Genomic DNA, 23591 nt, shown 5'->3' on the forward strand with positions numbered 1-23591 from the left:
TCTGTCAATTGAAGTTTACGTTACCAGTGTTAACAAGAATATCATTGACCATGGAACGGGACTATATAATTGTAATTGTACACAATATGTCAACAATGACAGTCTAGAAATTTGCTGTACACCCTCGTGTGTTGCTTTACATGCTGTTCTCTTGCATAACATTAAAAACAACTTGCCATTTGTTAACAGTATGTGTCATATACGTGACAAATTGTAAAGCCCATACATCTTACCAATTTTGTATAATGTTTACACGTTTTTAAAATCATACATTATAGTTAAATTTAAAAAAAAATCTGCAATCAATGAAGTCGAGAAACCTCAATTCATGTTCGTAATACTTTTAAAGATGTACTCTTACTGCCAAATATGATTTACCACAAGTACAATCTAGTCTTCTGTGACTAGAGCAGAACAATGAGCGCCACCGTGAACCATGCTGCAGCAACTCCAGTGGCCGACCCTCCAGGGGCGTAGAGCTCAGGCAAAGGCAGGTAACTATGATGCACTGCATAGTGAACAACCTGGTTCATGTCCCCAAATATCCCCCTGGCAAATCAGCTCTGTCCGAGGTTTGAAAAAAGAATAACAACATGAAGAGTATGATCGTTCCTTGAAAAAAGTTATGTGGCTGTGGTTTACATATAATTTGAAATAAGACAGTCTTGACCTAAAACTGAAATTCTCCTAAGATCATTTCCAAGTTTTACTTATATAATGGAACTATATTAGTTTAGTAAATATCTTTTATACAACATTTACTCCTAAAATTCATACAGCTTGAACACGGACCGTGAGCCTAATAACGGGTCTAAATTTGACTTTAGTTGAATGTAACCATTTAGTTTACCATACGGCATGGGCTTTTGCATTTCAGCGAGGAAAGAAAATGGCGTCTATGTTCAGAAAGCCGAAGAGAAATTTTCGACAGCGCGTCGTTACGAACGATTCCGACGATGACGAGAATGAAAACGATACTAAAATGGAAATTGATGATAACCTTGATCATATTCAAATTCTTCCAGAACCGCCCAAAAAGCCGAAAGAAAAGACAAACATGCACAAATCGTCATCTGTTCTCAGTTTCGATAACGACGAAGGTAAACGTTTAATATCTAAAGGGAAATTATGAATTCTGTTGCCCCCATTTGATCCAATGTCAGTGTAATGTTATTTTTTAAGCTTGCTCAGAGCATTCTCCAGTCCTTTTAAGGAAAAACATTTGTGACTGTCATATTTTACGCACAATTTTGCAGGAACCACAAATAGTCTAAAATAATAGACGTGTTATACGGAATTCTTCCAATCCCTAACGTCTAAACGGGAATGGGCAAAAAACGGGGGTGTTTTAAAAATATTGAAATTGTTTTAAGTAAAGTATTTTATGGTTGAAATTGATCATAAAGAGTTATATTCATATTTTACCATGTAAGTGAAATGTTATTTTGCACTAAGCAAGCATTTAGTGCATTAAAACAAGTTGTTTACTTTTCCAATAAAACGAAAGTTGACTGACACAGACAACAATTATGCGAAGGGGAACAACTCGATACAATCGTAATAGCTCGGCCTCCTCCGACAAAGCTTCGAGATAGACCTCGTTATACAATCGTAACAACGCGGTCATGGCCGAAATGTTCCAAGCGATTTGAAACTGTGCCCTAAAGCCTTGCAGGTGCCCTTCATGTATATATCGTTATGTTTTGACAGAATGAAATGAAAAAAAGCCGTCAAACTCATAATTATAAGTTGGATATTTATTTTTTTGTGTACGGAACTAATATAAAATAACATTATCTGGTAATATTTCTTGTTTTTATGATATTTTATAGACGCTATATGCTTTAACCCGGAATCCTGATCGGAACAACTACCCACTTTTGATACTAAACAATTTGTACGTGAAGGATTTGCCATATCAAAAATCTAAAAAAAATCCGTCAACGTACAATTATTTGGACTAGAACCACAAACGTCTTAAAATTTACTAAAATGTTGGATGTCTAACTGATAAAAAATATTGGCAATATATGTATTGAAACTAAGCACATGATTACCATTTACTAAATATATTCCCTATATTCTGGGAAACCATATTTCGCTATTTAAAACAGGTAAGCTCAATTGAGACAGTGACAAAAAAAAATTAATGGTAAAATATATGTTTATATTAAGACCTTTTGATCAAGGATAACTCGTGAAAATGCAAGCACTTATTTCCAACAGGGTCCTTTATTTTTGCTGAGGAGACAGTGGTGGGTTAAAATGAAGTCTGGGTTGCGATACCCTAACTCTTTTTCGAGGAGAACCCTTGATTCTTTTACATGCTCGTTGTAAAGCACCAATACAGGGGGTACAACTTTCCTGGGTTAAACCAGGACTGAGTACACCACTTTTACAAGTACTACCCTTTAAATGACGAGTGCCAGGCAATGGAGCTACACATACCAACTTTTAACGTCTTTCAGTATAACGCAGCCAGTGATCAAACCCACGACCTCACGCTCCGTATGAGGAGCCTTTACCTCTAGGCCACGGAGACGGTTACAACTCCTCATATTGACAATTTTAGGCTTGTCTTGTAGAAATAATTTTTTTGCCGAATTTGATAAGGATCATCTGGTGTCTTGCCATTTAAATTCAAATTCTGAACCACACATAATCCATAAAATAATTGTGTTGGCCACGATAGCGAAATTCTGTAGAGGGAATAGGCAAGAGGGTCTTACTCATTGAGTGTACTGTAACCCAAAGGACATCCATGTATTATAAGACTAAGGTATTCTTGTTAAAAGTGGGGAAATAGTTGAGCGAGCTGTCTCTGTGACAGCTTTTGTATAGTTGTTACAGTTAGTAATATCTGTAGATTGAAAGCAAGAAATATTATTATAAGTATGGAAGATTCAAATATAATTACAAAACACTTGTGGCTGATTTTATTGTCATACCTAGGCCTAAAAAAAAATACATTTGGTTCGGGTTACCCGACCCTACCTACGGAATAGGCGCCGACCCTAACGTTTTTATAGTCAGTTTGAAAAAAAAATGAAAAACTAAAAAAAAAAAAAAATATTTTTTTTTATATTTTTTTTTTGCTTTTCAATATGTAGTTTAAAACCTTAATTGCTTATATAGAAGATAACTTTAACACCATTCTCCAATGATGAAAATGACATTCTTATATAAAGCCTAAAAAAAATAAAAATAAAAAGCCTACCTACCCTACCTATTTTTGAAAAGGATGTAACCCTAACCAAACAATTTTTTTTTTAGGCCCTAGTCATATATAAGTTATATCTACAAAAACAATAATCCACGTATGAATTTTATCCTTCTGTCATTCCACATTTGGGGGCAATTAAATAATAATTTAAATTATATAATGCATAGAAGTGGTTAAAATTTCACTGATATCTTTAGTATAAAGCTTTAAAGGTTTAAAACTACATATTAAAACACTCACTTTTTTCTTTCTTCTTTTAACCAACCAACTATAAAAATGGTAGGGTCGATGACTGTTGTGAAGGTAGGGTCGGGTAACCTGAACCAAATGTATTTTTTTAGGCCTCAGATTGATGTATGCAAAGAACTCATTTGAACATTTTTGTTTATTCTCAGGAGACACCACTTTCCAATTGAAGAAGTCCAGTCATAGCAAGAAAATAGCAAAGCAGCTGAAGAAGGAGATTGAGCAGGAGCAAGAAATGAGGAAGACATCGAAAGTTGGATCAGAGGTTCAGAAGGAGGTGGTGCCACAGAAGGCAGATGAAGGGGGAAAAGAAGTGGTCGAGGACAGGATTAAAGTGAGTCAAATGTTTGAAATTATTTATTGGACAGTTTGCCAACCAAGGTGTGATTTTCCATGCATATGCATGTCAGTAAAGGGTTTGTTTAATCATTTAGGTCGATATTGAAACCTGTTAACACATTAACATCTTAGATTTTAAATCTATTGATCACTTTTGGGTTTTTTATTAGCTGCAATAAGCAAACTCCTTGCTTTGTATAAAAAAAAATCTGACCAAAATTGGATAGGATATTTGACCAATGCTATAAAACATACATGTACATTTTCCATAAATATGAAATAAAGACTCCAAATTTCATTCTTCGAAAACAATACCCACAAATATACATTTTAAGGAAACACATTTAATTACATTTTTAGCTTTTATGTCCACGTTTTATTTAATAAAGCATACTTGGTTTTTTTTCTTGACAAAATTGGAATTTCCAATTTTAATCAAAATGACACATTTTTCCCAATCTGAATCAATGGCCACAGACTCTATTTCCAAATAGTGTTAGTACAAATAAAGTAACATAATAGTGTATGTGTAGGGGAATACTATATACATTTTCAGAAGGGCGGCACCCAAGAGCCAATAAAATCACTGGAATAAAATATTTTTAGTCTTGAGTAATTGTTATGGACTTTTTCAGAAACTGCGTGAAGAGCTGCTGACTATGAACGGCGATGAAGCAGTGGCTTTGGAGGATCCGGAGAGTGATGAAGAAGGGACATTTAAGAAGATGTTAAAACGTAAGTGTGTTGTTTAAAAGCTTTCATACTTTTAATGTTAGTCTTTTTGGAGCAAAATAATAAAAAAAGAAAATATGTTCGAAACTTTGTTGTGTTTTCGGAAATATGATTAAAAACGTTTAAACATTAAATGTTTTAAACCATTCATAAAAATCATTTTCAGGGCTTTAGATTTTAAAATAAAAATCTTCCAATATGATACATTTAACGTGTCTGTTTTTCAAAAAAGAAATATTGATCTATTATTGTGGACTTGGTGATCTATGGCATCTTCATCTTGAGTAATGCTCTTTGAAAAGCTACGAACAACATTGAACCATTGACGTCTACCGACTATGAGAATATCTTTTGTGTTTAAATCTTCATCTGTTTATCGGATTAAAAAATATATTCTCATAGCCTTGGTGTCATGGAAGGCGTCAGCATTGTGCAAAAACTTTTGACTTACGGTAAAGGCCTTTTAAGATATTTCATTGAAATTTGGTACATTGTGTCATGTTGCTGAGCATAATAAGCTCTTACAAGGCAAGCCCCATAAATCTTAAACCCAAAATTTTAATTTATAATTGTCAATTTATTCCCCTTTTTGACTGATGAAGAGCAATGTTTCAAGTTGCAAAACTTAGCACACCGTTATAAAGCAAGACCCATAACTCTCATGCCTTAATTATAATTTATTCCCTTTTTGCTCTGAAAAAAATAAAACAAAGGACAAATATAAGTGATATTTGCAAAGTTCTCTTGTAAATCCTAATCACTGTACCGCAGGAGGTGAGATCCCAGATGCAACAACAATTCATCAGATCAGAAAACAGCGTCAGATGGCTCGTGACATGGGTGATTTTATGCCATTGGACGACACCGTTCAGCTTGAGAACAGCAAGTCTCGCCTGATCAGGTTTGTCTAAAATTCAAATTCGAGTTTTAGGTGTGTGTTTATTGAAGGACCACAGTTAAGCTATTGTGGCAATCTTTTGTATTGTTTGCAGTGGCGTGTTTGGCGGTGCCATTGTCCACAGTTGCCTTCAAGGAATTCAAAGAAAATTTGGTTCTTAATGTAACATTATTCTTTTTCCAAAAAAATTATGGAACATTCTTTTTGAACTTCATGTACCAATTTCCTTAGATTTTATGTAATATTCTCCTGAAATATAACGTAAAATTCTTCTTGGACTAAGCAGAGTCAAGCCATTAAAAAGTTATACCTCTCATTTCCATGACAAGAAGGTTGTTGGTTCAACTCAACCAGGGATACATTTACTACTAAGCCTGTGAGTGTCAAAAAAGAACTGGTTTCAACAATGAAAACAAACATATTCCAAAGAAATGTATCGGCCTTTAAATGTCTTCACAGTTCACTGTGGGAGTTTTAAGCTTAGGGCTTTTCCATTTAGACATATAAACCCCGGGTGAAGGGGCTTAGATATTAGAAGCAAATTTACCCTATTGGGGTCCAAATTAGCGAAAAATAGACACCCACCTATATATTATTCAAATAATTGCCTTTCCCCCTGGGGGTTATATGTTTTACTGGAATAGCCCTTAATCAAATTTATATAAACTTTGTCTTGAATTGCAGGGATGATGACAATGATAAGAGCGATGATGAAGATGAGCGTGTGGACTTTGCTGCCAACAAGGACGCCATAGAGAGACAGAGGATCAGGGACAATTTCATGTCTGCTGAACACGGTATGTTGGACTTGGGATTTCCCACTGGTCCTATTTTTATGTCCTGAACCTTAATAAAAAATTGAGAACAGTTCAAAACATTGAAATATCAATATCAGTGATGAATTTCTGTAAAACACTATAAAGCATTTACTATACGTGTAAATATACCGTTATTAGGAAGTGATGAGGGGAGTGACCAGGAGAGAGAGTGGGAGGAACAACAGATTCGGATGGGTGTGTCCGCCATACAGCAGGTACGAGGTTGATTCATTCAAGGCTCATTTGTTTTCCAGGAAAAAAAATATTGTCATTGTCATCTTTGAAGTGCTAAAACTTGGTTTTATCAGAATATCCATTGAATATATTCAAATGAAAATTGACAAACTTGTTTGCCAGAGCCATTATGCGTATGTTTAGCAAGGCCCATAACTCTGGTTTTAATAATTGTTTATAAAATACCCATTGTTGGACTGAAGCAATTAAATGAAAGCGGCATACAGTCTTTCTGTCAGACGACAATGCTGAATAATTCCTGGGATCTGAATGAATTAAAACATAGTAGCCATAATTTTGTCCTACGCAGCTTTAAAGGGGCTGGCCCACCAGAAGAGAAAAAGAAAATTGTAAAATTTTTAAAAAAGTTGACATTGTTGTGTACAACGCATTGAAACTTACTTACTGATGTATCACATCAGATTGAAACATCCATCTTTCGCAGTTTTTGCGCATTTTTCAAATCAGAATTTTTTACGGTTCTCTACCAATTAAATCCTACTATGAGACTAAGTTTAAAAATAGCACCATTATATATATTTATCTGTACTCATAAACCAATACGATTTAAACTGGAAAACAGTTATTTTCTATTTTTAACGGGGAAATACAGATGAATCAGCAACATGGTCGTTGCATTTATTATTTTAACCATGTAAAGTGACCTTATCATTGGCCTTCTACTAGCTCGCATCGACGATTCTAGGCTTTTGAGGAAATACTGTATTTGCTGATTTTTGGACCATATGGTTTCTAGCCCCTTGAATATATTGTCGTATTATGATCTTATCTGTTGTGCATATTTTAGGCATCGTCATCCACCGACTTGTACGGACAGGACGCAGACTCGCAGTCTGGTGATGGAATGTTTAGTAATGGTTTCCACGGCAACCAGGGGTACCCAGGAGCTGGGGATGCAAGGATGAGCATACCAATGACATCTCTGATGACATCAAAGGCGTACGAGAATATCACACTGGAGGGGTTGATTAATCGACTTAAGGATAGGTAGGTTATCTCCTTGTATGGAATTGGCATGTTCAAAATTGAATCTGTTTGTTTATTCAGTTGGGGTTTACAATGTATATTTATCTTTGGAAATGGTTATGTTAGGGCTTGGTTTGATTGTCTGATCATTTACGTCATTTTTACATACGGTAATTGTAATTATATGAAAATGGCTGAAAATAGTTTGCATTAGGCAGAACTTTGTTAGAGTTAACAACATGATTAACGATTTAATGTTGATATATAAGCATGAAATATTTGATGATGTGCTCAAATATTAAAAAGAAAGAAAGTAGAAACAGTTGTTCAAATCTTGTTACACGTACAACAGATCTGAACAGATCACAAGTGTTTCCATAAAACTTCCAGAGCAGTAATGATTTGAAAGTTAACAATGATGACATTAACTATGCTGTTAACTTTAACAAAGCTCTGAGCTATTGGCCTTTTCTTCTGGGGCATATTGTGTACTGCTTTGTCATTTATAACTTAATTAAAAAGACTCTTTTAATCCTTTAAAGCTGCACTCTCACAAATTGACAGTTTTGACCTAAAAAAATCTCGGAATCAGTACCTTCAGTTCAGTCATAGAAGCTAACTCACAATAAAACATATCTCAATTGTTTGGACTTTGGTAAACTGCCAAAAATTTCATTTTTTCTTAAAGCGTTAGTAAGGCTTTTAGCCATAAAACATCAGTTTTCAAACATAAATATGAAAACTGTGACCTGCTCTTTTGTCAGCAGTCTTATGTCACTGGTTTCTTGACATTTAGTAAAAATGATATCATTCTGAGACAAAAAATAAAAAAAGTTGTCAAACAATATGTAAGAGTGCAGCTTTAAACTCATGAAAGTTTTTTTTTCTATGTGTTAGAAGTCATTGTTTTCTTTTCAGGTATATGCTGAGTTCCTGATATACCAGTTTTCTGCTCGGTTTAATGGAAAATATCGTGAATGACACATTTAAATGACCCTCATTCATTCTATCACAAAATGCTCAAGTCTTTATTATTATTTGTTTGTTGTTTTTGATATGGTTTTTCAGACGAGTGTGGTATGTATTGGTAATTTGTTGGTTCTTGAATGGTCTTTAAATTTTTTTGAAGATTCTTTGTAAAGGTTTAACATAGAAACTACTTAAGTACTGAACAGTTTATTAAGAATAATTGACATAACATCGCCATATTTTTTGACATTTCATTTACATAATCATTGATAATTCATTTACCTAATAATTGACATTTCATTTACATTATCATTGACAGTTCATTAACATAATCATTGACCATTCATTTAAATAAAAAATGACATTTCATTTACATAATTATTGAAATTCCAATAACAATCATCAACATTTTGTTAAAATAATCATTAACTCTTCTGTGTACATTATATAACACATAACTGATAAGGGAATAAATATCAACACATTTTTTTACAGATTACCAGATGCTAAAGATTGCTTTATTTTCAGGTTAACTACAATGGAAGAGGTCCACAGGGGTCATAAGCAGGAGGCAGATAAACTTGAACATGATATTGAAGATTCCCAGATGGCGATCGTTAATTGTGAAGCGGGCGCGTCAAAGTTGGAAGAACGCTTTACGTTCTTCCAAGAAATGAGGGGGTATGTTCGAGATCTGGTTGAATGTTTGAATGAAAAGGTGGGTACCTATTTACATGTTGGACGGCCTCTATGTCTTTGATGTTATTTGTGAAAATTCTTAAATTAAATGCTTCGGAAAATATAGGAAATGTCGAGAAGATGTTAAGATAAACTTTGTGACAAAATTTGTTGATGAGCTTTTAATAGGTTAAGTTTGAAGATTAAAACAATGGGAATAATGAATTAGAAAGGTTTCAATACTGCTTTTTACTATACCAACATTTTTGTAAAAAATGTAATATTCCAAATTAAGGAAGCAAAGCTTTGAATTTAAGCGAATATAAATAAATTGCTAAATTTTCATTCAAAACTTTTTAAATGGAGGCCGGATGGTATTTAATTTTTTATAGACGCAAGACGAACCATGAACATGATTGTAAAAATTCTCCCTTTTTACATTTGAATGTTATGCATCGACACTGTAGGTATGAATAAACACTGTTCCCAGAAAGTACGGGTACAATATACAAATACAGACCCTTGTTCAACTCTGTTTTTTGAGTCAATACAATGTAAGGCCTGACGGAAAAAAGAGGGGGCGGGGGGGGGGATGAAAATCCAGTAATTAAATTTGTAGTCACCTAATGTTCAAATTTTGTCACAAAACAAGACAGAAGACAGGGGCCATGTGTCAATGATGAGAGGATTTGCGTGTCATCCTTGCTGTATCTCTTTCTGTATCTTATCTTAACTGTCATTCCTTACAGCTTTTTTCGAAATTCAAAGTTAAAATTTGATTATTTGAAACACATAAGCAAATAACTCTTGATATTTTTTTTAAATTTTGTAATTGCCAACATTTTGAAAATTGGTAAATGGGACAAATTTATTTAGAACTTTCACTTTGTTTTGGAAATTGAATATTTAAATTTCAAAATTGTTTGAGGATCAAAAATTTGTTTGATGTATTTAAAGAAATTATCTATCAGTTTGGCAGTTGCACATGTAATTAGGTACTCCATTTTAACATAATGATATCCACTTGGAACAATCACTGACAAAAATCTACGAATTATAAACCAAAGGCTATTGTAAGAATGACAAAACTTCTAAAAATGCATAAAACTGAAATGATGTTGCAGTAAAAATTGGATGTTTTATCTTGACCATAAAATTGTTCGCAAAAGTTCTAGGAATGTAATTGTTTCATTGGAATATATTGAATTGAATTATATAATATGATGTTGCCTTCTTTTGCAGGTTTATTGTTTGTTAACTTTGAATTTTAAGAATGAAAAATTGTGCTTTTCCATTTAATTGGGCTGAACTACTTTTTTGCTATGATTAAGGTACCAGTACTTTAATTTTGCAATTTTTGTTTTATGTTAAATTAACCATGGGTTTTATAGTTCAGAATTAATATTGAAACCAGGATTGAGAGCTTTTAACATCAGACTATTGTACAGTTTTGAAGATTGTGTTTTTTTGCTTCGTCTTCTGCATAAATAATAGTAGGAATTACCTTGAAATGTATATATAAAAATGACTTTGGAAAAAGTTTCAAAAGTTGTCTGAGACCATTGCCTTATTTTTTTATGAATCCTTCACATTGGAACAGTATTTTTTCAGTATTAACAATTATCAGCTGTTATAAGCCCTTATGAACAATGTATATTAATCACATAAGTCTAAAGCCTTTAATTCTTATGAAGCTATTCTCTTAAACCCGTAGACATGTTTTGAACATGTTAAACACAAAATATTCTTTTCCAGGTGCCAGAGATTAACACTTTGGAAACTCGAATGCACACGCTCTTGAAAAATCGAGCCGCCAAGTTTGCAAGCCGCAGACAACAAGACATTCAGGATCAATGCCAAGCATATATGACAAGTCGGTATCTGTATGTGATACATGGTGCTCATTTGGAGCGCAAAATATATAAGAAATTAAAGAATTTGTAGCTTAAGGCCCCCACTGTCTGTTTCGACCACTAAATTTGTTTATATTTATGAATAAGGAAACTAATTTCCAATCGAAATAACAAGTAATGTTACTTAAAGCCCCACTGTCTTTTTTGACCACTGATTTTGTTTATACTTACGAATAAGGAAACTAATTACTTAAAGCATTATGTCTCTTGAACAATTCTAATCAAACCTCAGGCCTCTGACTGATAGTCAAACATGTCGACAAAACAATAACTTTGTTAAAAACTGTGTTTAACTAACCCACAGAACATTAACTTATATGAATATTGACAACATTGGCTGGGATGATACAATATCTTCCAGAAAATAACATTATTCATGGCTGGGAAAGGTTTCAGAATCATTCCTGAATTCTTTAGTTTAAGAATAATTCCTTTCAAGAATGGATTTAAGAAACAACATTAAAGTAATAGTCAAGTTTTTTTTTAGTTTTTTTTTTGTGATATAGCGACATTACATAACTATTCAGTAAGTTATAAATAAGCCTTGATCAATTCGTGTCAAATATTGCCTTATTTTGTTAATTCAATGAAATGGTGGGTGGGTTTTAGTGTCCTAATTTTGCATCATGCAAATTGCATCTATAACTTATTGTAGTATTGAAAGGCATAATGAATTTAGAAACACTTTAGGATCGAGCTGCGTAAAATATTTCATATATATTTACTTATATATATAAAAATACATGTTAACTGGATACCGTTAGGAAAAGGAATTGAAACCTTATTTATAAACAAAAAAATTCAAGAATAAATAAGTGAAATAGTTTTTTTATACCTCGATCTGACATTGTATATATAAATATATGTACATAATTCTTTTGGCAATACCAGTAAATAATGCTGTTCATGTTACAGATAAGGCTAAAGTGGTCGTTGATAAAGAAGATGCTGCACGACAACGTAGGATTGCAGAAAGAGAGGCTCGAAGGTGTGTGATGACAGCGTTTTTCGTTTCTTCTTTATGAATAGCAACATGATATGCATAAATCTATGATTTGTTTACATGTAAAAATTGCTATTATTATTATTATACCATTTTGCAGCTGTGACTTATAATTATGCTTAATACACTAAGAAATGGAGGAACAGTTCTTTAAATCGAAATCACTATGTTGAACTCCGTTTTCTCGATGTTCTAGTTATGTCAAACTTTATTTGAATGTGTTGGGTTTAGTTATACATGTTTTGTTTATTTTGTATATTTTATCAAAATGTTCGTTATCGAAGTATTTCCCAAGGTCCCAACGACTTAGTGAGTTTTGACTGTAGAAGAACAAACAATTTCAGTGTGTTATGTAATTAACCATTTTCAAAGCCTTGTTGTAAAGAAAGGATGAAGGTACTAATCTCTAATTTCGATGTCTGTTTCAGGGCCAGACGTCGGCGTGCTCGTGAAGGGAAGAGTATATCTGGACACAATGAGGGACTCTCATCAGACGATGAGGAAAACCAGTCTGAAATATCAAAATATAACCAAGAAAGAGGTGGAGATTTATACACTATTGATAAAATCAGAGAGATACATAGATTATTTTGAGGAAAACCAGACTGAAATATGAATCTAAGAAAGAGGTGGAAATTTATCCACTATTTCTACTTCTGCCATAGGGGACATAGACTTTGTTACAATGGGGGGTTGTGTGATAATTTTCTATGCAATCTGGTTAATGTTTTACTTCTGAAAATGGGAGATCTGATAGAGGAGATAAATTAGACATAAACAATAAATATGATACATTGTCTAGGCCCTTTAAAGGTTGATAAAAAGCCAAATAGATAAGCTTTCTATACTTTTTAAACAGTTTTTTAAATAAGTTAGACTTTTTACAAATTTATGATCTTCTGTTGCATTGTATCTTTTTACTTTCAAAAAATTGATTTCCAATTTAAGGCATATATTCCAATTGTTAAATTTTGGTGTTAAATGTGTGTCTATATTTTCTGCTTCATTGAGTATTTATTTTGGGTTTCATATTATAAAGGCAGTGTATTACATATTAGCTGTCAGAAGGATATTGTATTTTATTTTGTACATCTTTTCCGAATTGCAGACGATATTCTTGAACGCGCCGAGCAGGTATTCGAAGATGTGGTCAACGATTTCAGCGACACTGATTGTGTGCGAGAACGGTTTTCTGCATGGAGAAATCAGTACGGGGAATCGTACACGGAGGCGTACATTAGCCTGTGTCTACCGAAACTAGTTAACCCATTCGTCAGGCTGCGACTCGTATCTTGGAACCCCTTTCAGGTAGGGTAGAAAATTTTAGTAAGTAAATGTAGATTAATATTCATCTGACAATCAAATAAGATATTAGTTAATGTATGTTTTTTAATATCTCTTAGGTCCTTATGGTGATTTGTTACTTTTGTCTCCTTTAGCAAAAATTAAAAAAAAAACATGAGTCTTACAGAAAATGCATAGTAAACATTCGGAAAATTTAAACAAAAAGATTCTGGCTTACAGCCTTTGTGTCAAGTAGCACGTTGAACAGATCAGAGAGTATGGCATAAGGGTTATCCCTGTTGGAAGTGCTCTGAGTTGGTAAACAATTGACCCATTGATTGTGGTCACGTTTTGATTTAAGTTTCAATTCTGTTTTTTCAGGAGCAATGCAAGGATATAGAAGAGATGCGTTGGTTTGATTCGTTGCTTTTCTTCGGCTTCGAGGAGGGTGAAACTGCAGATAAGGACAATGAAGATATCAAAATTCTTCCAGCTGTTGTGGAGAAAGTTGTTCTACCAAAACTTACATGTAACTAGTCTAAGCAATTAGAACTTATTTAACATCAATACATACGCATGTATAACAAACATAAATTTTGAGTGATAGACCTTTAAATGCTTACTAATAATGCATTTATGGAATTTTTTTACTGATAATAAGGTTGTAACCGATATTTAAGGGCTGAAAACGCACAAATATTTAATGACTGGTGAGTCCTTAAAGATTAATAGTGATCAATGATTGTCTCATTAGGTAGAAATACCGTGTTCACCTTTCTCTCAAATTAAACATGGTATCCTTCATATGAACCATTGTTTTCGATATTTATTCCTCCTTTATTTATTCCTCCTTTTCGGTAAATTAAAACAATTGTATTAATTATGGTAGTGCTAATTTGGGAGTAATAGTGCATCTTTTATGTTTTGAATATCATGAATTATAATCTTGTCTGTTTAATCAAAAGAGGAAAGAGTTATTTTTTTCCGAGGAGCTTTTTTCTGGAAAAATCTTGCATATAACAATTTTAAATCATTCAATCAATCAAGGGCTTTTCCATTTTAAACAAACAACTGCCCAGGAAGGCACTTTCAAATTGGTCGAATCCAATTTAGCAATTGAATTACTGTAAAAAGGTCAAACACAAATCAGAACCCAATCATTTAGAAGTTCTTCATCTTTTCTTTCTGGGCTATTTCATTCAAATCCAACCCGGGATGGCAAAATAAGTTCTTAGCTTTAAAGTCTTATTTAAACCCAATTTCACAGAACACAAATTACTTGGTTCCAATGATCTTGTTTTGCTTAAATAGTGCCAATAATTTTGGTGTACAGCTATCATTATGCAGCAATTGTCTAAAAGAAATAAAAAGAGATGTTATTATCAGATAATTCCCATTGAATAACAGGGCATGCAATTGTCTGATAAAAATCATTACCTCGAATGATTCCCCCCCCCCCCCCCCAAATGGTGATATATGGTGTTCTGATATGAGAAGCGAACAAAATTTATTGACCACCTACCAGTCCAGTCAGATCATTGCAACAAAATATTTGGTGAAGGATGGGCCCAGAATTACTTAATAAGGCAGAAACAAGGAAAAACATTCTATATAAATTTTAAGTTCTAATTTTAATATACCGTAACAGTTTCAACTTTCAGATATAAATATTGTCAAAGGATTCACTGTGGCAAAATAAAATGAAAAAAAAACAACAAGTGATACATAGAAAAAACTAAATGATTTCGACAGAATTGAGAAGGGACATTTTAAATTAATATGACAGAATTGAGAAGGGACATTTTAAATAAATATGACAGAATTGAGAAGGAATCTTTTAAGCCAATCCTATGTTTCTCTTCCGTAATCATTATGTTACCTTTTCCACAGATCTTGCAGAGAATGTATGGGACCCCCTCTCTACCGCACAAACCTGTAGGCTTGTAAATTTGACACAAAAGCTTTTACGTGACTACCCAACAGTGAACGGAAGCTCCAAAAATACACAGGTATGGAATCATGTAAAGATAAATGACATCTACGTTGAATTTTTTTTTGCAGTCAATCAAATAAAACTGGTTAATTCTTTATTATTTTTTTTTAGAAATTGAAATATGTTTTCATGAAATGTGTCATATAATTAAATCCAAAATGTAATATGTTTTTGAAGTTGTGTAAATTTATGTAATACATTGTTACCTTTAAAGATACTTTAATTATATCATGTGCTCCTATTTATGTTATGATGTTAATAATTATGCCCCCCTTCAAAGAAGAGGGGTATATTGCTTTGCACATGTCGGTAGGTCGGTAAGTTGGTCGGTCCGTCCGTCGGTAGACCGAAGCTTGTCCGAGTGATAACTCCTGGACGTATGGTCATCAAATTGACATGAAGGTTGGGCCTTACCAGTAGATGACCCCTATTGATTTTAGGACTCATCGGGTCAAAGGTCAAGGTCACAGTGACCTTTAATGGTAAAATAATTTTAAAGCTTGTCAGAGTGGTAACTCAACAATGCCTAGACCTATGGTCATTAAACTTGATATGGGAATTGGGCCTGACCAGTAGATGACCCCTATTGTTTTTGGGGTTCATCGGGCCAAAGGTCAAGGTCACAGGGACCTTGAATGGTAAAAGGTTGTCCTAGTGATACGGTAACTCAACAATGCCTGCACCCATGGCCCTTATACTTGACTTGGAGGTTAGGCCTGACTAGTAGATGACCCCTATTGTTTTTGGGGTCATCAGGCCAAAGGTCAAGGTCACAGTGACCTTGAATGGTAAAAGGTTGTTGGTTTGATAACTCGACAATGCCTGCACCCATGGCCCTCAGACTTGACTTGGAGGTTGGGCCTGACCAGTAGATGACCCCTATTGTTTTTGGGGGTCATCGGGCCAAAGGTCAAGGTCACAGTGACCTTGAATAGTAAAGGGTTTTACGAAGAGATAACTCGACAATGCCTGCACTCATGGCCCTCAAACTTGACTTGGAGGTTGGGCCTGACCAGTAGATGGCTCCTATTGATTTTAAGGGTCATTGGGCCAAAGGTCAAGGTCACAGTGACCTTGAATGATAAAATGTTGTCCAAGTGATAACTCTAAATTGCCTGCACCCATGGCCCTCAGACTTAACTTGGAGGTTGGGCCTGACCAGTAGATGATTTGAGGGGTCAAAGGTCAAGGTCACAGTGATCTTGAATGCAAACTCGACAATTCCTGGACCTACAGTCATCAAACTTGACATGAATGTTGGGCCTGACCAGTAGATGACTCCTCTTGACTTTTGGGGTCATCAGGCCAAGGTCAAGGTCACAGTAACCTTTACTCAAAAAAGTAAACAAATTTCATGAGTCATTGGGTCAAAGGTCAAGTTTACAGTGACCTTGAATGCGAAAATGCTTCGAGTGATAATTCAACAATGCCTGCACCCATGACCCTCAAACCTGACTTGGACCAAGTTGTGTCTGACCTGTAGATGACCCCTTATGATTTTAGGGGTCATTGGGTCAAAGGTCAAGGTCACAGTGACCTTGAACGTAAAAAGTTTGTCTGTGTGATAACTTGACAATGCCTGCACCCATGGCCCTCAAACTTGACATTTAAGTTTTTGGTGACCAGTTGATGACTCCTATGGATTTTGATGTCATAGAGTCAAAGGTCATGGTCATAACACAATTTATTTTATCATTTATGTACATGTGCTGCTGTGTGACTAGAAGTCGTCAAAACAAATATGATGGCTGCCGATTTTGACATTTTTTCAGTGTGTCTAATATATGCTATTATTGGTATTAAGGTTATTCCTTAAATCTTTCTCATATTTTTTTGCCTCCATATATGATAGCATCCTTTATATATTGATCTAAGGTACTTGTAATATAGGTTATTAATGAGCATGACTTTTCCAGGCTCTGCTCAGAACTCTAGTGTTGAGAATGAAAAAGGCCTTAGATGATGATGTCTTCATGCCTTTGTACCCAAAAACGTAAGTTGCTCAGTAAATACTTCCCTCTCTTCTGAATTGAAACCTTTTATCCTGCTAAATGAAATATATAATATATGATAAGGCCGAAAAAGCCTTCCTACCCTACCTGTTTTTGAAAAGAATTTAACCCTAACCAAACCATTTTTTTGGCCTGACCAGAAAATACCAAGCTGTGAGCATATATTTTGTTGTACATTTTGGTTCTTCAAAATCATGATTTTGCCCTTTAAAGGTTTCAGATAGGCTGCCCCCTGCCCTTTTTTTGGTTGCCCCTTTCTGCTTTAATGTGACTAACATGGTCACCTGTTTTTCTTAACAGAATTTAATGCTTATGATAATTAAATATTGTTTCTGTTTTGTGAAGGAAACTTACTGATGATTATCAATACAAACAAACTTTACATATCTGACTGTTGAAAGTTAAAATTACTTCAGTTCAATATTATTTTTAACCCTTAGGCTGCTGATGGCGATTTTAAAGGCTTTGCAAACGGCTTGGAACCAGACCAGACACCGAGTAACATGGCGTCTGGTCAGGTTCCAAGCTGTTTGCCACTCAGTCAATATATCCCAAAAGTTTTAAGTAAATTCAAAGAAATTTAGAATAAACCAGACAACATTTTTGAGCAGACGACAATTTACCCAGCATGCAAAGGGTTTTAATATTTTCTGGCCAAACTATAATAGTTTAGTTCTTCCCAGCACGATAACGAGTCTTTTTCTCCCATTTTACCATGCCCTTTTTCTGCAGCACCCTGCCCTTTTTAAAGGAAGGCTAAACTATACTTTTTACAAATGTCTCAGATGAAGAAATTGCAAAAAAAAGAAAGCGATTAATAACATTTCTGTATATTAAAAATACATGTACATTCTTTGTAGCTGATTATCCTTAATGCCTGACCCTGACCCAGTTTTGAAGGTTTTATTATAGAAATGGACCCTAAATGGCCCTGAGCCAATAAACAAATACATAGAAAATTGGCCCCTACTGTGACACCAGTGCAATTAGCAGGAGATGCACAGCAGGGGATTATCATGCCAAGCATTCCTTAAACTAGGCCTTTAACCTAAAATGTATCTTGTTTTCAGTGTTCTTGAAAACAGGAATTCGGGACCAAGTGTCTTTTTCCATAGGCAATCATGGACTTGTATCAAGGTAGGAGTTTTCATTATATTGACCTTTTTTATCTATCTTTTTTTTAATTTGTTAAGTCTTTCAGGTATAAACTTCAAACTTCAAATACAGATAGATCAAATTAAGGGGAAGTGCAGTTCACAGGAACCATAACTCTAGCTGCAGTATTTCTTTAGTAATTGCCTTTTATTATTTTACATTGTTAGCCCGTGTCAAATTCAAACAGTATAAACTTCACCTTACCACAAGCGATAACAATGAAAAATAATATTCATATTTAAAAGGCCAAGCATAACGTATTAAAATTTTATAAAAATGTTAATTTCAAGGCGTAACACTGTTTTTCGAGTATTTCCTGCATTAACTGTTATGTTTAAAAAAAGTTCCGTGACAAAATTTATCAAACAGATTCTGCCCACACCCACAGCTGTATGGTCTTACATGTGTACTCTTAGGCAGCGTAAGGTTTATGACTATTGAAACGAGGCCATGGAATAGGATAATTATTACCACAAGCTTTCCGCTCTGCCTGAGACTGCTTCATCATGCTATTACAAACTGTTTAAAGCTGCTTTCTCACAGATTGCCATAGTGGCAACTTTTTTATATTTTTTTTTCTTGGAATGAGCCAATTTCCTCATGAATGTCTGGAAACCAGTGATATAAGACTGCTTATCAACGGTCGAAAATGGCTACAAGCGATGAAAGCGCTTTAAGAAAAACGAGTTTATCGGCATGAAGAATCAATAATCGACCGTAAATATGAAAAAAATGTGATCTGATTTCTTATCAGCAGTCTCACTGGTTTCCAGACATTCACGCAAAAAATTGTCTTATTCCAAGATAGAAAATAAAAAAAAATGTGTCAAAATTGTCAATCTGTGAGAGTGCAGCTTTAACTATTATAGCAAAACTATGAAACTCAAACTGGTATGTCTTGATTTCAGCTTCTTGGACATTTTCTCTCCTGGAATGGGATTGTTTCCAACAAAATTCTGCAGGGCCTAGCATTGGACGGTCTTCTCAATCGCTACATCTTGCTGGGCCTACAGACTGCACCTTTTAATCAGGAGACCCTACAGAAGTGTCAGGCCGTGAGTGAGATTATCAATTATTGTGTGGTTTTACAGTTTGGATCAGTGCTTATAAAATTTTGATTTCTCAAACAGTCTGAGCACGTGTCTATCGTCTTAGCTGTTGGATTTCAGACTGATTTACTGTTACTGACATCGGTCCGGCATGGTCAATATCAGTCCAGACCGCCAAATTGTCGGTTCTTATAAGCCCTGGTTTGGATGTGTAGTTACATGTGAATTGTAGTACAATTGTAGGTTTGGATCAATGATTTCTACCTACATTTGTACATGAAGGAAAAGAAACCTATCAATTAAGGATTCATAGATTGTAATACCTACAAAAAATACATTAATTTCACCATTAAAGCTGACAATATTTAAAACTATCAGCAAGGTCTGATATTTACTGTCCATATAGGTCTAAATCTAAACATGTATTGTTAAAGCAAAAAAAAAAATCAACATTATTGGTGTAGCAGGTGGGTTGAGATTTTTTGCTTGTTTTCTGCAAGGATTCCCATCAATTAAAGGGAAATAACTTTGTTCTAACTTCCTGTCTATGTGTTCCAGGAGTTATAACCAAAAAACGAAACAACCTGATCCTTTCAAAGGAATGGCATCATAAATATGAGTTGTTCCCCTTTGATAGAATTTTGCAATTGGCTTAGGCAGGACGCAATATAAGATGCATTATTATGATTTCCAGATTGTATCCACATTCCCAAAGCCCTGGTTTGAGGAGCTGCAAGAGGAGAAGACGATTCCCCAGCTGGAAAACCTCTGCAGGTTCCTCTGTTTTGCATCGCAACTCCTAGATAAGGCTTCACTTACTTCATCCGATATGCAGAAACGTGAAATGAGGTAGGAGCATTTCTTGTTTAGTTGCAGCACAGGAGCGAGTGCATTACAAGCTTTTCTGTTTGTCAGAAATAAGAGTCAAAACTATGGTGATAGCTAGTGGTGTTCTGATGATCAATTATTATTAAAATTGGATTGGTTGGGCAAAAATGGACAACAATCGACATTATTTGGTCATAATCAATCATCGATTCAACTGGGGAGTTGTTTTTCTTCTTTCCTTACGTTATTTGCAATTGAATTATTTTTGCACTTTTCTCTTTTGAGTTCATTTATTTTATTTTATCAAGGCGTATGATTGAAGTTATTTAATGTTGTTGTTGCATAGGAACTGAACACTACCAAATAGTGTTCAGTTCCTATGCAACAACAACATTAAATAACTTCAAACATACGCCTAACTTGAGCATAGTTAAGGATTATTAGTTTTTGTACATGAATAAAACTATAATCAAGGTGTTGTCAAAAAATGATTGTACTGTCCACATTTGGTTTCTTGAGTGGAACTGATTACTGATATTCAAACTGGAACCAATTCTCAACACTAATGATATCTTTGGTGGTATATGTTGACGTCATTGACATCTTTTGCAACAGCTCGCAAAAACATAAACCTTTTTCATAACTCTCAAACAGCTCAAGATATTCAAAGACGCTTGATACACATGTAACAAGGACCATAGATAACTCTGCCGATAATGATTATTGAGTTATGTCCCTTTTTTAATAAAAACAAAACTGATGAGTCAACATCTTGCAGTTTTTGATTAAAAATTTGGTAAATTTTGAAGACAGTGCAAAACAATTATATATTTACATCTGCAGCCATTTGTATAGAACTGGTTCACTATTTGGTTTGGTCAAATTCAGACATGATGTATATTGATAGGTTAATATTTATCCAATAATAACCACGAACCAATCAAATTGTTATAATGAGAAAAATAGACAAAAAATAACCATTATTACTTCTTTATCAAAGTTTTTTACAATTTACTGCTGCAGACAGAAGGATACATGAATACAAGTATTATTTTAAGAAAATTGACCATGCAGTGAAATGCATTCAGAAAGATGATGATAACGTAAAACTAAGAGTTGAAATCAATCGGTTTTATGTTTCTAGTATTTTAGTTTTTATTTGAAGTATACAAGTATTGATTTTTGACAACTTCAACTACGACCTAAAAAAATACATTTGGTTAGGGTTACCCTTACCCTACCTACAGAATAGGCCCCGTTTTTCTAGTCGGTTTGAAAAAAAAAAATGAAAAACTTTTTTTTAATCGCTTTTCAATATGTAGTTTAAAGGGACTGTACACCAGATTGGCACCAAAAAAAGTTTTTTTCTGCAACAAATCTCAGGACAATTATTTAATAAATCATAATTGTAAAAAAAGAGTACCAAAATGTAAAAAATAATTGTGTCAGAGACCGGTTCCGAACCTGTGTCGCCAAAACTGCAGTCCAGCGTCGTATCCACTGAGCTACGACGGCTTACTCTAATTGGGTGACATAATTAAGCTATACACCTACCTCGGTAATATCACATGATAACACCGACTAGCCAATCACGCATAAGGAATGAATTCTACCTGGTAGACATACCCAGTAATCTTTTTTTATGGAAAAATACGAAATAACTGCTTAACTCAAATAAATTGTTAACTATGTGGTACCTCAGTTAGTAAGTTTCAATGAACTTTACACATCGATGCCAAGTTTATGTCAGTTTTCGACAATTTTCTTTTTTTTCTCACTATTTTATCATATGGAGTACAGCCCCTTTAAAACTAGAAATGCTTATGCAAAAGATAACTTAAACACCATTCTCCAATGATGAAAATGACATTCTTATATAAAGCCTAAAAAAAAGCCTAGCTACCCTACCTATTTTTTGAAAAGGATGTAACCCTAACCAAAAAATATTTTAGGCCTAAAAAAGAAATTTATTTGGTGTTAATGTGACTTTTATTTTAGTTATGTTTTTAAAAGGTTGGGTATTTGAATTTTCCCATGACTATATTTTAACCAGAATGCAAATCCTTTAATCTTGAATTATTTTTAGAGAAATACATTCTGTTTGTTTTTTTCTCTCAATATTTCTTTTCAAATGCATATATTTCTTTATCTTTCAGGGAACAACAGAAACAGATTCGAAAGTTGCTCGTCACCATCCACGCCCTGGACTACACAATGAAGCTCTCAGAGAGTGGCAGCCTTAGATGAGCAAGAGCGGTCTTTTCTTAGTGAATGGATTATGCTTGTTGAATGAACAATTTAATGTCTGGTGCAGATGATTTTTAAGTGTAAAGGTAGTAATGATCCTAGATGGATATTGGTTGTATCATACCAAATCTGAAATCAGTTGAATCGTTGCAGTTGGCAACATCGGAAATCAGTCGAATTGTTGCAGTTGGCAATATCAACTTTGTTTTCAACTTAAATTCTAGCCTAAGTTTAACTCACAGAAATCTCAACTATTATGGTAAAAATACACAGAGTGACACTAACATGATTTCAAATGATTGCTTAGATCTTTAATTAAACGGGCACCAGCCTCAAATATCTCAATCTTAAATGGTTTTTAAGGTTCAGGATCAAATCTGAAGTCCGGATTGAAAGCCTTTTACTTCTGACTATTATACAGTTGTAATGATCTTTGTTATTGCTAGGACATGTGCATCAAAACATCTGGAAGTACATTGAAATGAATATATATGACCTTGGAAACAATTTCAAAAGGAGTCTTAGTCCCTTTACCCTGCTTGGGCATGAATTCCTGATACTAATACAGACCCCTCTGCTATTTTTTCAAGATAGACATTTATCAGCTGTAAGAACCCCTGAACTTAAATCTTAAAAACTATTTCAAAGATGACCTTTATGTTATTTGAATTTTATTTTGTCGGTAAAATTGGAACTTGGCTAAAGGAGAATAAAGAGTAATCCATATATACGCCCGCTAAAGTTTAATTGAATAATGGAGATATTATATATTAAATATAAAAGGTGATGTTAGCAACACCATTGTTCTTTGGAATATGGTATGAAGTATTCCAGGAATCCTTATTTAGTATTGAAATATAATTCATGAAGAATCATTGTTAATTTTAGAGCATACATTTTAGTTGTAAAACTGGGTACTCTAGTATTTACTTCTATTGTTGTCATGTGCTGTATCATCCTGGAAATAAAGTGTGATACAATGA

The 23591-nt window shown here is 34.1% G+C and overlaps 1 protein-coding gene across 1 annotated transcript; it reads left to right on the plus strand.

Annotated features, from left to right (window-relative positions):
* The first annotated feature begins 870 nt into the window (after positions 1 to 870).
* LOC128238256 (PAX3- and PAX7-binding protein 1-like) lies at positions 871 to 23591 on the plus strand. The gene is made up of 19 exons (XM_052953963.1): positions 871 to 1100; positions 3619 to 3803; positions 4444 to 4543; positions 5312 to 5441; positions 6123 to 6235; positions 6395 to 6471; positions 7299 to 7498; positions 8975 to 9164; positions 10880 to 10997; positions 11953 to 12025; positions 12469 to 12581; positions 13149 to 13348; positions 13706 to 13853; positions 15215 to 15333; positions 17234 to 17310; positions 18400 to 18466; positions 19393 to 19539; positions 20228 to 20382; positions 22518 to 23591. Exons 1-19 carry the CDS (start codon positions 890 to 892, stop codon positions 22606 to 22608), a joined length of 2514 nt encoding a protein of 837 aa, XP_052809923.1. The 5' UTR covers positions 871 to 889; the 3' UTR covers positions 22609 to 23591.

The sequence above is a fragment of the Mya arenaria genome, chromosome 6 (genome assembly GCF_026914265.1).
Source record: "Mya arenaria isolate MELC-2E11 chromosome 6, ASM2691426v1".
Classification (NCBI taxonomy): Eukaryota; Metazoa; Mollusca; class Bivalvia; order Myida; family Myidae; genus Mya; species Mya arenaria.